Here is a 14442-nt window from a genome sequence, read left to right on the forward strand (position 1 = left end):
CTAGAGATGTCAGATTAAAGTCGCCACCTATAACTATTGAATAATTTGGATATTCATTTCCTAGGTACTCAAGACTTTCCCTGAAACATTCTTCGACATTTGTTGCGGATGCTGGTGGTCTATAAAAACATCCTAATACAATGGTCACTCCTTGTCTGATTGACAGCTTTATCCATACTATTTTACAGTTCGACCCAGTATCGATCTCAACTGCGTTTAAACAGCTTTTAACTGCAATGAACACACCACCTTCCATAGCATCAGTCCTATCCTTCCTAAACATTTTCCAATCCGAGTTCAAAATTTCAATGCTATTTATGTCTGGTTTCAACCAGCTTTCAGTACCTAATACAACATCGGCATTACTACTGTTTATTTCGGAGAGTAACTCGGGGATCTTGCTACAGACACTTGGACAATTTACTAACATGAGATTTAGCATATTTAAATCCTTTGGAATGATTTGTTTAGGTGAACTAACAATTTTTACAGTTGGCACACCCACATCACATCAGTGTCATGAACTGCTAATTTTTCAGGCCAACGGTTTGTTTCTCTTGGGGAGGAACCTAATAAAAAAAACATGTGCACACCACAAGTACTGTGCTACCCATGTAGCTGCTTCCTGTGTGTAGTGCACCCATGATCTATTGAGGGGCGTCCTAAACCTTTCACCCCATAGCGTAGGTCGAGGAATCTACAACCATTTTCATCACAGAGCGCTCATTTCATTTAAAATCACTAAATTAAAGAAATCTCATTGCTATCATGCCACAGATATTTGTGAAAATTTGGTGTAAGAAATTACATAAATACAAAGTAATAAAATAATTTTTTCGGATTTGTTAGATCAAAACTGTAGTCAGGGGGCCATTTTGAAATGTCTACCATTTTCTTCATCTGGCGTAAGTACGCAGGGTAGATTGAAAGTTTTTAACTACTATAACTCCCTTATTTATAAATCAATTTTATGCAAATTGGTGTCATTAGAAAGATAAAAGTACCAACTATATCACTAAACTATAAAAATTCTGCAACTGTGCATATAAATATGTGCAAATCTGCAATTAAAGTCTTTTTTATTACAAACTTCATGATTTTTTTTTGTCAAAATCACAAGTTTCACAATTTTAAATTTTGTCTCAAAGGATTCCTATTGTCACACATTTCAACATAAAAAATCAGAAGGGTGTTTGTTCTGTTTAATCATTTAAAACAAAAAGAACATTAATAATAATAATAATAATAATAATAATAATAATAATAATAATAATAATAATAATATTATACATGTTTCATTTTGTGACTCTTTCTTAGTGGTCACAAATGATCATCGGTTCTCATAAAACAGTCATAAAATTCTAAAAAGCATCCATTCTTTCAAACAAGTTTTCAATGGACAATACTATGTCTGTTTCAAAAGTACATAAACGACCAGTACTTGTACTTGTACTTGCACTAGGAGCAGGCAAAGTCATTAAAATGGTTTCATAAGGTATCCAGCAAACATCAGTGTGAAGTGGCCATGAACAACTTGAGGAAGGGCCGCTTGGACTCATGAGCTTGACTTTTGCATCTCTGTGTTCTTCACTTATCTCTAGAATTTTTCCAAGCCACCACTGGTTATTGTAGATAGCTGCAACAAAAGTTTCTTCTTTAATTGTGTTAGAGGCAGTGTTTTGAATTCCAAGAGGAACTTGAATTAATTTAGTAGAGGATGAAACATGCTTTATCAGCAACTTTTTTTCATTCAGTGGTTTGAAAATATGATTCACTCTTGTCCCAGGAATGGTAGAACCAGTCTCATATCGTTTTTGTAACATGTTTGTGAACATTATCTCCTCTTTTGTAACATAAAGGTTTCTATTCCTGGAACATGAGTTTTGGCAAATGTAAACAGATCTTTCGGACATAAAATGTGACTGTCCACTGTCATATGGACACTGTAAACTTGCTCTTGTTGCTAAATGTTTAATAGTACCACCAACTCCAGCACATGCATTTTTGCCATGACTAGTGGCAAAAAAATTCCATTCTGCAGTTACTTCATGATCTTGCTTGTGATGGCACAAATTAAAAAAGTTCTTAAAGTTTTTATATTGTGCAGAACTGCCACCACTGAAGTACATAACATGCTGGATGTGTGGTAATTGTTCAATGCATAATTGAGAGCAGTTTTCTGAAAAACATATTATGTGTTTGTATAATGCTGCAAACAGTCACTTATACAACACAATGACACTGACTTAATGCAATCATCTGTTTTAAAGTGCACCACAAAAGGATGAAGGGTGACGAACGTTCTGCCAGTGAAATCCTTGTGCAGCATCCTGAAGGAAACAGGTATAGTTCTCTGCAAAATCCACTATGATGATGCATGTAGTATCAGGGAGGGTTTCTTTGCTTGATCTGAAGTAGTGACTCTTAGATTTTGATACATAATGATGATGTGTTAAGTTTTGAAGTTTTTGCACGAGATGCTCAACAAATTCATCGGTCATCTTAATTAATGTCTCCAGTGTAGGTCGATCAGTTTGCATCCATTGTTTGAAAACATTTTTACAATCTTTTGAGGACTCCAGTTCCATTAAAAAATTGTGCAGTTCATATTCATCAGGACACCAAGGACAGCGATGCAGCATGGACTCCTCGTTTTCCTGATTGCACAGAAGTTTCTGTAGAAGTTCAGTGTACGGTTCTTTCACATGTGCAGCATGTATTAACAGTTTTACGTTTTGGTGATATGTGCATAAACATACGTTATGCATTCCATGACTGTTTACAGTAACACATTTTTTTGGCCTAAGTCCACAAAATTTAGTAAAATCAATTTTATCTTCAGGGTCTTTTTCTCTGAAAGCTAAGTATACATCTTTCAGATTATGTAAAATTAGTCTTTTTGTCTTATACATTCTTTTGCAATTTTCTACAGGGACAGAGTGTCTTTTTTAGTAGTAGAAACAAGACTTATATCATCTTCACAGTAAAAATTCTGGACACGTTTTTCCACATTCTTACCTATTCTGTTTCCCACTTTATAACTCCCTTTTGACAAAATACCATCTCCTTTTAGCAATACCCTCGATTTCTTTACCATGTATTCGGTGTTAAAAAACATTTGGATTTTTTCTTTACTCCATGAAGCTGGTGCTAAAGTAAGTATTGTAGTTTTTCTTTAACAGAACTTCTGCTGAATTTCTCTTTTAAGTTTTTGCATTAAAATATTATAGTCTGTACATTCAGCATTGCCAGTTTCTTCAGACACATTTTTCACTGCAACATGTAGCACTTCTGATGCGATTTGCTGGAATTTTAAAGCTAAGTGAGACTTGGATTGAACGTATTCTGGACGCCTGTCTTGTGCTGTCTTGGTAACCTTAAATGGTGAAATTTCAAGTAATACACAACTCTCATGAAGTGTTTGAAGAGCTGTAGATGGATCTGATATATATTCTTGATTTTCAACTTCACATTCATCCATCCCTGGAAGATTATCCCCCAGAGGAGATAAAATGTCCTTATGGTGTGTTATGCACAGCCTGGTACCTGGGATAAGTCCAAGGGTTTTATATTTCCTTCCCATTGTTAAAGAAATAGGTTTCAAAGATTTCTTAGCAGTCTTTTTACCATGGTTCTTAAAAGGGTCAAAGCAAATTCTTTGTCTGTCTTCAAATGTTCCCAAATAGAGCCTTTTGCGAGAAGAACACACACACACACACACACACAATATTTTCACAGGTGCTTCTTGGCTTCGATAATTCAATTATCAGCTTGATTCAGGCTTAACGTATCTACTAAATCAAGCTCTTCACTGCTACTACTTTTCTTCTGACACACAACTGCTGACACAAAACCTAAAGAACATTTGTTTTCCATTGTGATTTTGAATCAGCTGTGTATGTTGCAGAAAAGAAAGGGATGGTTTGAAACTTTTTCTTGTTCTCTAATTAGTTAAGAATGTACTATGAAGAATTTGTAAGGGGGAAATGAGAAAGAGTTAATGACCACTTTATGGTCATCTCTAATATTCACATTATGGAACAACTTTGTATTACAGTCAGACCCCTCAATATGGAACCCCTCGACATGTAAAACCCCTCAACTTGATAGTGTGACGTATTTTATGATAGTCAATCAGATGCTACTATAGGAGCATAGTAAGATTCATAATACATAAAACCTTCGATTGTGGAATTGAATTATGTTTATTATAATTTGTTTTATTTATTTTATTTCAATCATCATATATAAGTAATAACTTTTACATAAATAAAGAAAATATTTTTTTGTTTAAATTCTGTGAAAATATGTAAAACATATCAGACAGCACCTGAAGAAGACTGCGAGTCATGCAGTTGAAATATCGTACTGGAAAGACGCGAATAACTGGTAGAAACCCGATTAGTCAACATGACAACAACGGCAACAACAGTAATATTTATATGAATATCATTATTTCTAACGATAATTGATATAAAAAAGTGAAAAACAAACAATGTTAAATAAAATATGTGATCTTTTTCAGTCATTATAATATTTGATAAATAAAACTCATTACAACATCTGAAAAAAAAGTCACAATTAAACAAAGCATATACCGCAACAACCGTTTGTAGGTTATAATATGATTGGGTGGTCTAGAGTCACTTCATAAAAATTATACAACATCAGAGGGCACTATAATACGTTGAAAAAATGCAACCGGGTCATTCCATGTCAAATCACCCAATAAAAAACAAATTTTACACCCACCTCCTTAGATTTTCATGAAATTTGGCTCAAATGGTTCTAATACCATCCTGACAACACCTGCAATTTTTTTTTTTTTGCTGTATCTCTTATAGTTTTCTTTATAAATTTTTAAAGTTTTTATGTTCTGCATTTTCCGAACCTTCGGAAATGGTAAATTTAATTTTTATTCAAAACTTTAAAATTGCTTATCTTAAAAACTCTTTTAGATAACATCATGAATTTTTGCAGCAAGTATTTATTATACATATTTGAAGATAAAAATGATACTATTAAATATATTAATATTTTCTATGAAAAAAATATATGTATTTTTTCTTTTTTTTTAACGGAAGTTTTGTTTTATAAGAATTGCAATATCTAGAGTCTCAGGCCTGATAGAATGCTCAAATTTGTTTTAATTTACTCTTAAACATATAGGCTACTTGATAAAACAAAAATAATGGTTTTTAACATGTTTATTAATTATAGTAGATTACATTAGAATTATGTACAAAGATAGTGTACATACGACACTTATGTTTAACCCAACTGATTGCTTGAAACATTGAATTTTTTGAGTAATTTTGTCTTTTTAATAAACATTAATGCTGATTCAAACTGTTTTTCCACTTCATCCAAGAGCTTTCAGTTCTTTTGATACAGTCTTTTTTTAAGTAATACATTCTTCCAGTGCCGCTTGATTGAGGTACGTCTACTACACAGACTATGTGCTCCAAAGGCACTATGCAAGAATCTTCTCTTTCAGGCCAATAAAATGATGCAGCTAGTCCTGAAGGATGTAGAAATAGAATTTCTGAATCTTCATCATCATTGAATATTGTTTTTACCAGTCCACAGAAAAGACTAAGGAGGGTTTTACACTATCTGTAGTCCTTCTAATTTCAAGATTGTTTGTTGGAAGTGGTTTGAAGTTATGAAAACTTCTTGTTCCAGGAATGGTTCGGGTTGCTGAAAAACTTTTTCTATTTTCAAACGTAGCAAATCAGTTTCTTTTTTGTCAATAAAGTGAAAATGAATGTTTTCAATATTTTTTTCACAAAACTTGTAAACATCGATTGCTGTCATTTGTTCTTTGTCTGAAAGCTGTAGACTGGCTTTCCTTAAAATTCTTTTAATAGTTCCTCCTAGGCCATCACAAATTGACTTCCCATGACCTGTTGCAAAAAAAGTGTGTTGGGCCTTCAAATTAAAGTCTCTCAAGTGTTCAGTCAAATTTTTAAAACTGTTTCTATTTTTGTACTGCCCAGCACAACCATCTGTAAAGTAGTGAACTGAGTCAATGTCAGTACGATGTAACGACAGCCACTTTGTAATTTCTTTTTGCACAAAGTTAACAAAACCAGTGTCATGTTCTTGGTCATCACTAATAAAACAGTGGTTGGAAACAAAAACATTGTTTTCCTCATTTCTTAGAAAAAATCCAACTGGGTGTAGAGTACAACCACCTCTATTCCAGTGGTAACTTTGGATCTCATTTTGTATAACAAAGGAATAATTTTCACTGAAATCCATCACAATAATTGCTGTTTTGGGTGGTGGGTCTTCTTTCAATCTTTTAAAGGCTACTGATTGGGATTTTGCTATAAACGAGTGCGGGGTGAGCTTTTCCAATGACCTAACCAATAAAGAAATGTAGTCTTCAACACTGATAGACTGTTTGATCATTTCTGCCCTGTCTGTGTTAACCCACTGACTGATTACAATTTCTTCTTCTAAATCATAATCTTCACTTAGTTTTCTCAGTTAAGTACTCAGTTAGCGCAGTATTTGCAGGACAGCTGTCGCAATGACGTAGCATGCAGTTTTGGTTTTCTGTGTTGCACACAAGCATCCTAATTAGGTCTTTATAAGATTCTTCAATTTTCACAGCATCCAGTAATAGTTTAACATTCTGGTGGATACTGCATACACATATAGTGCGTGTGCCTGCAGCACCAGCAAGGATACATCATTTAGGTCTCAAGAGACAAAATTTTGAAAATCCTACTTCTATCTTGGGATTATCCCATTTGAAAGAATAATAGAGTTCTCTCATGTTACACAAAATGAGTCTTTTTTGCATGTACACATTTTTTTGAACACTTACTTTGTCTTTTGTTCCAGGTAGCACTCTGGAACTTTCATCCTTTTCATAAAAATATGTTACAAGTCTTACTGTATTTTCAGAAAGAGTTTTACCCTTTTTTGGACCAGGAGTTTCCAAAATACCCTTTTCAGATTTTAGCTTTCTAGCTTGTCGCACCATGTACTCACTCACATTAAATTGTTTGATCACTTCATTTCGACTCCAAGAATCTGGAGCCAAGGTCAGAATCTGGATTTTTCTAGACCTCCCAACAGATGAAATCTTCTCTTTCATAAGAGAAATCATTACATCAAAATCCTTTGCTTTTTCAACCACACTTGTATCTTCTTCGTCATCAGAACTTGGTGCATCATATTTTAATGCTTTTGAAACCGCCTCTTTTGCAGTCTTCTCAATACTGCTAACCTTCCTTTTAAAATAAGACCCTTTACTTTGTTCTGACAAGCCATAAAGCTTTATCAGTGTTAAACCTATATTATCAAGAGCAATGTTTGTTTGTATGAGGGATTCATTTCTGGATTCCAATGATTCTAATTCAACCAGGACTTCATCATCTGTTTCACTTTCATTGACTTCAACTCTTAATTTTTCCTCACAAAAGGTACGGCATGTTTGGCAAAGCTTTTGTCCAGGTTTTATGCTAATAATTTGTGTCAGTAATTGTTTAGAAAGATCCAAGCCTACACTTCTCAACGATTTTTTGATGGGCTTTTTGTGTTTTTTTTAGTGGGTCTACACATGTTGTTTGATACTTTTCAAAAACATTTGAAAAGTAGTAGCTGTGGTGTGAACATATATTCTTAAATTCACACAGATTAATTCCAGATCATAAGTGGATCAAATCTTTTTCTTCCTCACTCAATTCAGATACCGGTTGAAACTTTTTTGAAGGTGTGTAGGTTGTTTGGAAACAGTCAGATTTTTTAAATAACCCTACGCTACAGGTTTGAATATCTGACATACTGATTTCACTTTTGGTCTGATTACTGTTCTGGTTACTTTTATAGGATATTGGAAAATCTCTGTAAACTAAGTAACAGTACTTACTGAAAGTTCGAATAAACTTAATAAAATACTATCCAAGCACTATTTAACACTGTAATAATTTTTTACTTCAAAACAGAGGAATAACAAAACAAAATCCAAGCGTACATTGTTACTCCAAGAAGACAAAAACTTATTTTCGGTGTCTAAGTCACTTGGTACTTTTTATTTTTAAAATATAATTAATATTATTTTAAAAATTAGATAACTATTAGCAAAGTTAAAAAGCCAACATAATTTTTCTTTTATCTAATAGCCTATACAATTAAGAGTATTTTAAAACAAATTTGAGCTTTCTATCAGTCTGAGACTCTAGATATTGCAGTTTTTGTAAAACTAAACATCCGTTAGCTAAAAAATAAATAAAAAACTTGTAATTTTTTTCATTTGGAAGATTTTAATATATCTTTATGCTAACTTTTTTAACATTTCGATATAATACACAAACTTATTCCAAAATTCTATACTGGTATCTCGAGTATTCTTTAATATACAAATTTTTTTAGTTGTGAGGACACGTTTAAGTTACGATTTCCAACTGCTGAAACAACGCCAAATCTAAAAACTTTAAAAATTTATAAAAAAACTATAAGAGATAGAGGAAAAAAAATTTTTTACAAGTGCTTTCAGGATGATAAAAGAAGTAATTGTAAAAGAAGTCATTGTTGTAAAATCTGACATGGTTGGTGTCACGGCCTGGGTGACTTGACATGGAATGACCCAACCCATTGTGCTTACGGAAGTTAAATTAAGTCTCCCTGGTTATACATTACTGAGCAACTACGCACAGATTGAATGAATTCTCTCTCTTTTTAATTTCAATCGTTCCTTTTCACTATCTCATACTGAGGGGCTCTATTTCCCGAATGTTATTATTATATTGAGGGATTTGACTGTACTTTCAAATAACTTACCAGACAGAATGGCTGCTGATGTAAGAAGCACAAAAACAAGACAAAAAAGTCCTTCAGATATATAAAGTGCACAGACACACAAAAACATAACACACACAGCCTGTGCTGCATGTGAGTGTTGCTGCTAGACTGAATTTTTCGTTGTTGTTTCATGTTTTGTTTATTAGCTATTTGAAGCAATTAATTATTACAGCATTATCGAAAAAGTATAAGATCTAACAATAGAGGAAAAACACCCTTCTGATTTTTTTTATATCTCAAAAAGTATGGCAGTAGGAATTATTTCAAACAAAACTTCAGACGGCAAAACCTTTGATTCTGTGTGTGGGGGGAGTTGGTAAATTACATTAATTACAAAATTTTAAATATTTGTTGCTTAGGCACAGCACTTTAATAATTTTTATATTACAGCTATATTCTTTTACTTTCCAATGACATCAAATTGGATAAAATTGATTCATAAATGAAAAAGTTCTAGTGGTTACAAACTAACAAGCCACTTCGTTTCTCAACACCAGTTGGTAGAAGGGGGCCACATTTCAAAATGGTCTCCTAATTACAATTTTGGTCAGAAAATATTTTAACCCTAACTCATTATGTACATGCTTACACCAAATCTTCAAAAAATCTGTGACATAAGGGCAACAGCCACTGGGTGATTTCACATGAAATTACCCTGAGTGAACGCAGCCTCTGGTTTAGATTCTCCACTCAACTCCAAACCAGAGGACCCCGGCCCACCCTGGTCCTAACCTAACCACAACTTCATGATGCACAGTGTATCCAAGAAAACACAAGGTGTACAATTTATGGAAGACCTAAAATCATAATCATTTGTGCACGATGATTAAAGGTAACCTCTACTAACAAACTCAAGACAGAAAAAATTCAATTTCGGCACTAAAAGCCGTTTTAAAAGAAGGAGGACAGGAAAAAAAAGAGAAAATAAAGTCATTATGATGATGAAAATGAAACGGTAACTTATTCGAAACAAAACACACATTCAAACCAATTAACTGAATAAAAATAGTAATCAAAGTTTCTGATGAGGTTTAGAAATAAAATTGTGCTCTGAGAAGATTCGAACCCACGACCTTCCTGTACTTCAAGTTTAAATGCCAACAATTGTGCTACACCACAGCACTTGTTTAATATAATGTATATGGACAGATAAAAAAATCTGCTCACCAAGAAGCAGCAGGGGAAAACACACACAAAAATGATTTAACTTTTACAAGCTCTCTGAGACAGTGGCTCCTCCTTTAGGTATAAGAGTTGAAGAGGAAGGAAGAGAGATGAAGGGAAAGGACTGAATTGGTTTAGGGAAAGGGGTAGAATTCAGGAAAGTTACTCAGGCTCTCCAAATGGCTCTGAGCACTATGGGACTTAACATCTGTGGTCATCAGTCCCCTAGTACTGAGAACTGCTTAAACCTAACTAACCTCAGGACATCACACACATCAATGGCCGAGGCAGGATTCGAACCTGCGACCGTAGCAGTCACGCGGTTCCAGACTGAATGGAGAGTTACTCAGAAGCCTGGCTCAGGGGAGACTTACCAGATAGGATGAGAAGGAATAAGAACACTTGTTAAGGTTGATGTTTTTATGGCTTTGGCAATCCAATCACAATGATAAATAACTGCCTTACAAAAATTTGGTTTCACGCAATGTGGGGAAAAGCTTATACAACGTAAGCCGATCTCCGAGATTATAACATCTGTGCATATAACACTGAATTGCATCTTGTACAGTAGGATCTGGTAGCGTTTGATTAGTGCTGTGTATGGAACTTGTGTATACAGGCGTGTGCATTTTGGTGTGGTTTATCGTGTGATAAAATACATAATAAAAGAGACAGACCCAGGATCCAAACACATTAAGGAAGAACGCTGGATTAGGAATGGGGAAGGAACTGACCATCTGTTGCAGCAACAGTGAATGATTCGAGCGCGACACTCAGCGCTTTCATACAAGGAAACCATCTCCAACACATGAACTGTCAATCATCAAGTAATTTTAATCCAAGTATAGACACTCCACAAATCCAACTGAAGCAGGAATAACAATGCACAAGGCGTGTAAACAAAGGGAGCACATACCCACAGTACTGAATAAAGCAAAAGATTGGTAAAATAGTAGGAAACTACAGGTTATCTGTGGAAGTGAATAACTATAAGAAACTTATGTACGCAGCTAATGTTGGAGTAGGCTTGGGTCTTAAGTCAGTAGTATTTATACCACTTGAACTCTTACGGTATATAAAACACACAGAGAGAAAACTGTGTTGATTTAACTGTAACAAGTAATAAAAAAAATTCTTTGAGATCTCAGATGACAGACATATTAAGATAGATCCCTCAAATTTTGCTAAAGGTATCCTTGAAATTTTTTAAAAGTAGTTTTCAGAGAAGCTGCTACATATATTCACCCTCATTACAACATTAGGAAAGTGAATTATTTTCGAATACAACAGCAGTGACCAAAATTAGATAACTGCAGTCATCAAAAGAAATTGAATACCGTACCAAATAAATGTTGTGGTACAGGCTGACTTACAGCATGACTAATGTTAGCATTTGTGCAGTTAGCCATATTTCATGCAGTTTTAGTCATAAAAACTAAAACCGCAACATAAATTCAGAACAGGTATATTAGATAATTAACATGTTACTGATTAGCATTTTTATGCATATTATGTACAAAAATCTAAGGGGACCCACTATGCAACTTTTGCCATATGATAAAACAAAAAACAATAACAATATGAAATTAAAATGATATACAAACAGATCAGTAGAGCATACAGAGATAATAATGCCAATTACTGAAACTTTGGCTATAAAACCTTATTGCTACAAACTATGCTTGTATGAAATTAAACAAGGCTTTCAACAATGAGTACCACATTGCTACTGCATACAGTACTGATAACTAGGGCCAGCAGTGGACAGTCACTAAACATCACATGGCTGAAGTTATGTTATTTACTTGAGCTGAATCAATCCCTGATTGCCATAAGACACTTTGATCAGCAGGGCAGAACTCTGCTATGGTACTACCTCTGACTGGTAGTTCCCTCAGAACAGCAACTGTGAGCGCGCACGCACACACACACACACACACACACACACACACACACACTCTTTCCTGTGTACTGTGGTATTGACTAAATGACATTTACATGACCTGTACTTGCTGCTTACATTATTCGCTATGAGGATCCCTACCTCTTCATATATTAATTCAGAACTAAGGAGTCCTGACACCATGATGAAGTGGGCATAGAGTAGTTGCTTTCAATGACTGCTACGACATGATACTCAGCTGTAGTTTATAAACAACATCTGAAATACACAATATGGCAACTTTTGTGGCAGCAGTGAAGAAGTGTTACACAAAGCCCCTTTATGCATCAGTGTATTGGCTATGACCAAGCCACTAGCGTTTTTACTAGATAATTAACATTTCTGTCACATATCAAGTGATGACAGTACAGTAACAGTTTACACACTATAGCGATCAATACTGCCATGAATGGTCTTCAGCCCAAACTGAAAATGGCTGCACATATGTTAAGTTAATGAATCACAAATAATTGGTTTATCACTACCACACGCAATTGGAAGCATAAAAGAATGCAACTGAAATCTCAACAATAATGTTTTTTTTCTTCTACAGAACAAAGAAATGCCTGACAATGGTTGTAACTTGTTATAGAATGATAATTACCTTAACATATGAGGAGGAAGGATTGTTGCAATTTAATGCCTGGTTGATAAACTGAACTGGGTCTAAACCAAAGTAACCATGTGCCAAGAACTGATTGCACCATCATGAGTAATGAAACATATGTCATACTGTACTAAGCTTAAAAACCACAAAGCACACTCAAATACTGCAAATGCATGCTACACGTCATTCCCAAAGCGCAATAAACATAAATTACACGGCATTCCTTATCTTGGCTGTTTTGATTTATGAAACATTACTAAGTGCTACAAACAACACAAATTGTATCCAAATACTAACTAATTGAAATTTTCAAAGACAAAAATTAAGTGAAAGGTTCTGCTGAACACATACCTGCAACACACTTCATTTGGGTCTACCCAAAGTGTTAACTCAACAGGCAGTTTCAGGTCTTCATATTTCAGTCCACATGCAATTGCAGCTCTTTCCAAAGTAGCATCGCGGCGATCTCGTTCGTTAACTCTTATGCAGCGGTAACCCTGTCCTCTGAATGGGGTTTCTGGAAACCAGTGATTCTTGAACCTTTCAACTAAGAGTTCTGACAAACGTGTTTTGAAGTCTTGCAGTTGCTCTTGGTTAAAGTTTTCGCTTTTCTCTATCAGGCGGACTAAAAAGAGCACCGCCGCCGAAATTTCGTCTAGCATAATTGGTAGTTTTCGAAGAACGGGGAATCTGAACGAACAATGGTTGCAGTGTGACACACATAAGTGTGACGAAGCTCTAGGCAAGGCTACGTACTCGGTGCCGAGCTTAGAGACTTTACTACACTCTGATACACTTAATTCTTGGTTTTGATCTGTGCAACAATGGCAAGAGAATCAAGAATCTATAGATTATCCATTCAGTATCAAACTGTAACCTACTTTCGATCGTTCAGTATTGTGCAACTTTGCTGCAAGGTTTTCACCTGAAACATAATAAAGAATTAATGAATAGAGAGTAATGCAAGTAAGTATTACACGCATATTAATTACACGTTATTCTGCAGAGACACACTTGAAAAGTTATTGCGGTTGCCAACTCAATACTAGTATACCATCTTGCAACTAGCATCTGTCCAGCTTACATTTCACTTGATACGTAGAAACATTTTCTGCATGCAACGCACAAAATTTTACTCGTGTCTAGGACCGAGAGCAATAAAGGGAAAAAAAAGGAAAAAAAAGCTTGAGCGAAACTTAGTACGTACTTCTCAACTGGTGAATACTACTTTCCCAATGCTACGTGAAACAAGAAACAAGGAAACAATGCAAAGATGCTGGCCGTCGATAGACGCTGGTCGATCAGATTTTCAAAGATACTTCAGAGTTGTGGACCTGAAGTGTGGTATTAGAAGCGTGTGATTATGAAAGAGAATGTTGTTTTTAAATATTTTTTTTAATATTCATAAATTAAAACTACCCCTTGTGGGCACAGTGCGGTCATCTATCATAAACAGTTTACGGCATTACAAGTGAAGTCGTGTAGGTGAGCCCCTACATTGAATGTTTGATTTCCGCAGCGTTCATTGTTTTTGTTTTCAATTTTATTGTAATACGTATAGAGTATTGAAGACACACGAGCCCACGCTTTAAGGATTACGTATAAAAATTGTTACGTTCTGTTGGTATTGGTTGTGTCTTCTTGTGTATACCGTCGTGACAATCAACATTGTTTGACAGTCACAAGTAGTAATTATTAGCAATCGACAATCATTCAAATGGATGTAAGCTCGTAGCGGTTACACGAACCCGAAGTTAAATAGCCCGGAGTTCCAGAAAGTTTTACGGGTGAAACGTTGTGCTTGTATTGTGTTACGCATAAAGAAGGAACTTGTCAATGCAGTTCAGTTTATTATCATCCATTTTATCACATACAAGATATAGGAAATGTCATATGGAAAGAGAGAGTACAG

General features: G+C 34.8%; 1 protein-coding gene across 4 annotated transcripts in view; it reads right to left on the minus strand.

Annotated features, from left to right (window-relative positions):
- The window catches only part of LOC124776580 (protein BTG1-like), a 55082-nt gene extending 41207 nt beyond the window's left edge, over nucleotides 1-13875 (minus strand). For 2 of the 4 annotated variants that reach the window (XM_047251628.1, XM_047251631.1), the window contains exons 1-2: nucleotides 13738-13875; nucleotides 12882-13455 (exon numbers count right to left, since the gene is read on the minus strand). In XM_047251628.1, the coding sequence (XP_047107584.1) occupies nucleotides 12882-13192 (311 nt within the window). In that variant the 5' untranslated portion in view covers nucleotides 13193-13455; nucleotides 13738-13875. Of the gene's footprint in view, nucleotides 1-12881; nucleotides 13456-13544 lie in introns of all 4 variants that reach the window. The other 2 variants (XM_047251630.1, XM_047251629.1) reach the window with 2 other exon arrangements.
- Between the last annotated feature and the right edge of the window lie 567 nt (nucleotides 13876-14442).

The sequence above is a fragment of the Schistocerca piceifrons genome, chromosome 2 (assembly GCF_021461385.2).
Source record: "Schistocerca piceifrons isolate TAMUIC-IGC-003096 chromosome 2, iqSchPice1.1, whole genome shotgun sequence".
NCBI classification, from domain to species: domain Eukaryota; kingdom Metazoa; phylum Arthropoda; class Insecta; order Orthoptera; family Acrididae; genus Schistocerca; species Schistocerca piceifrons.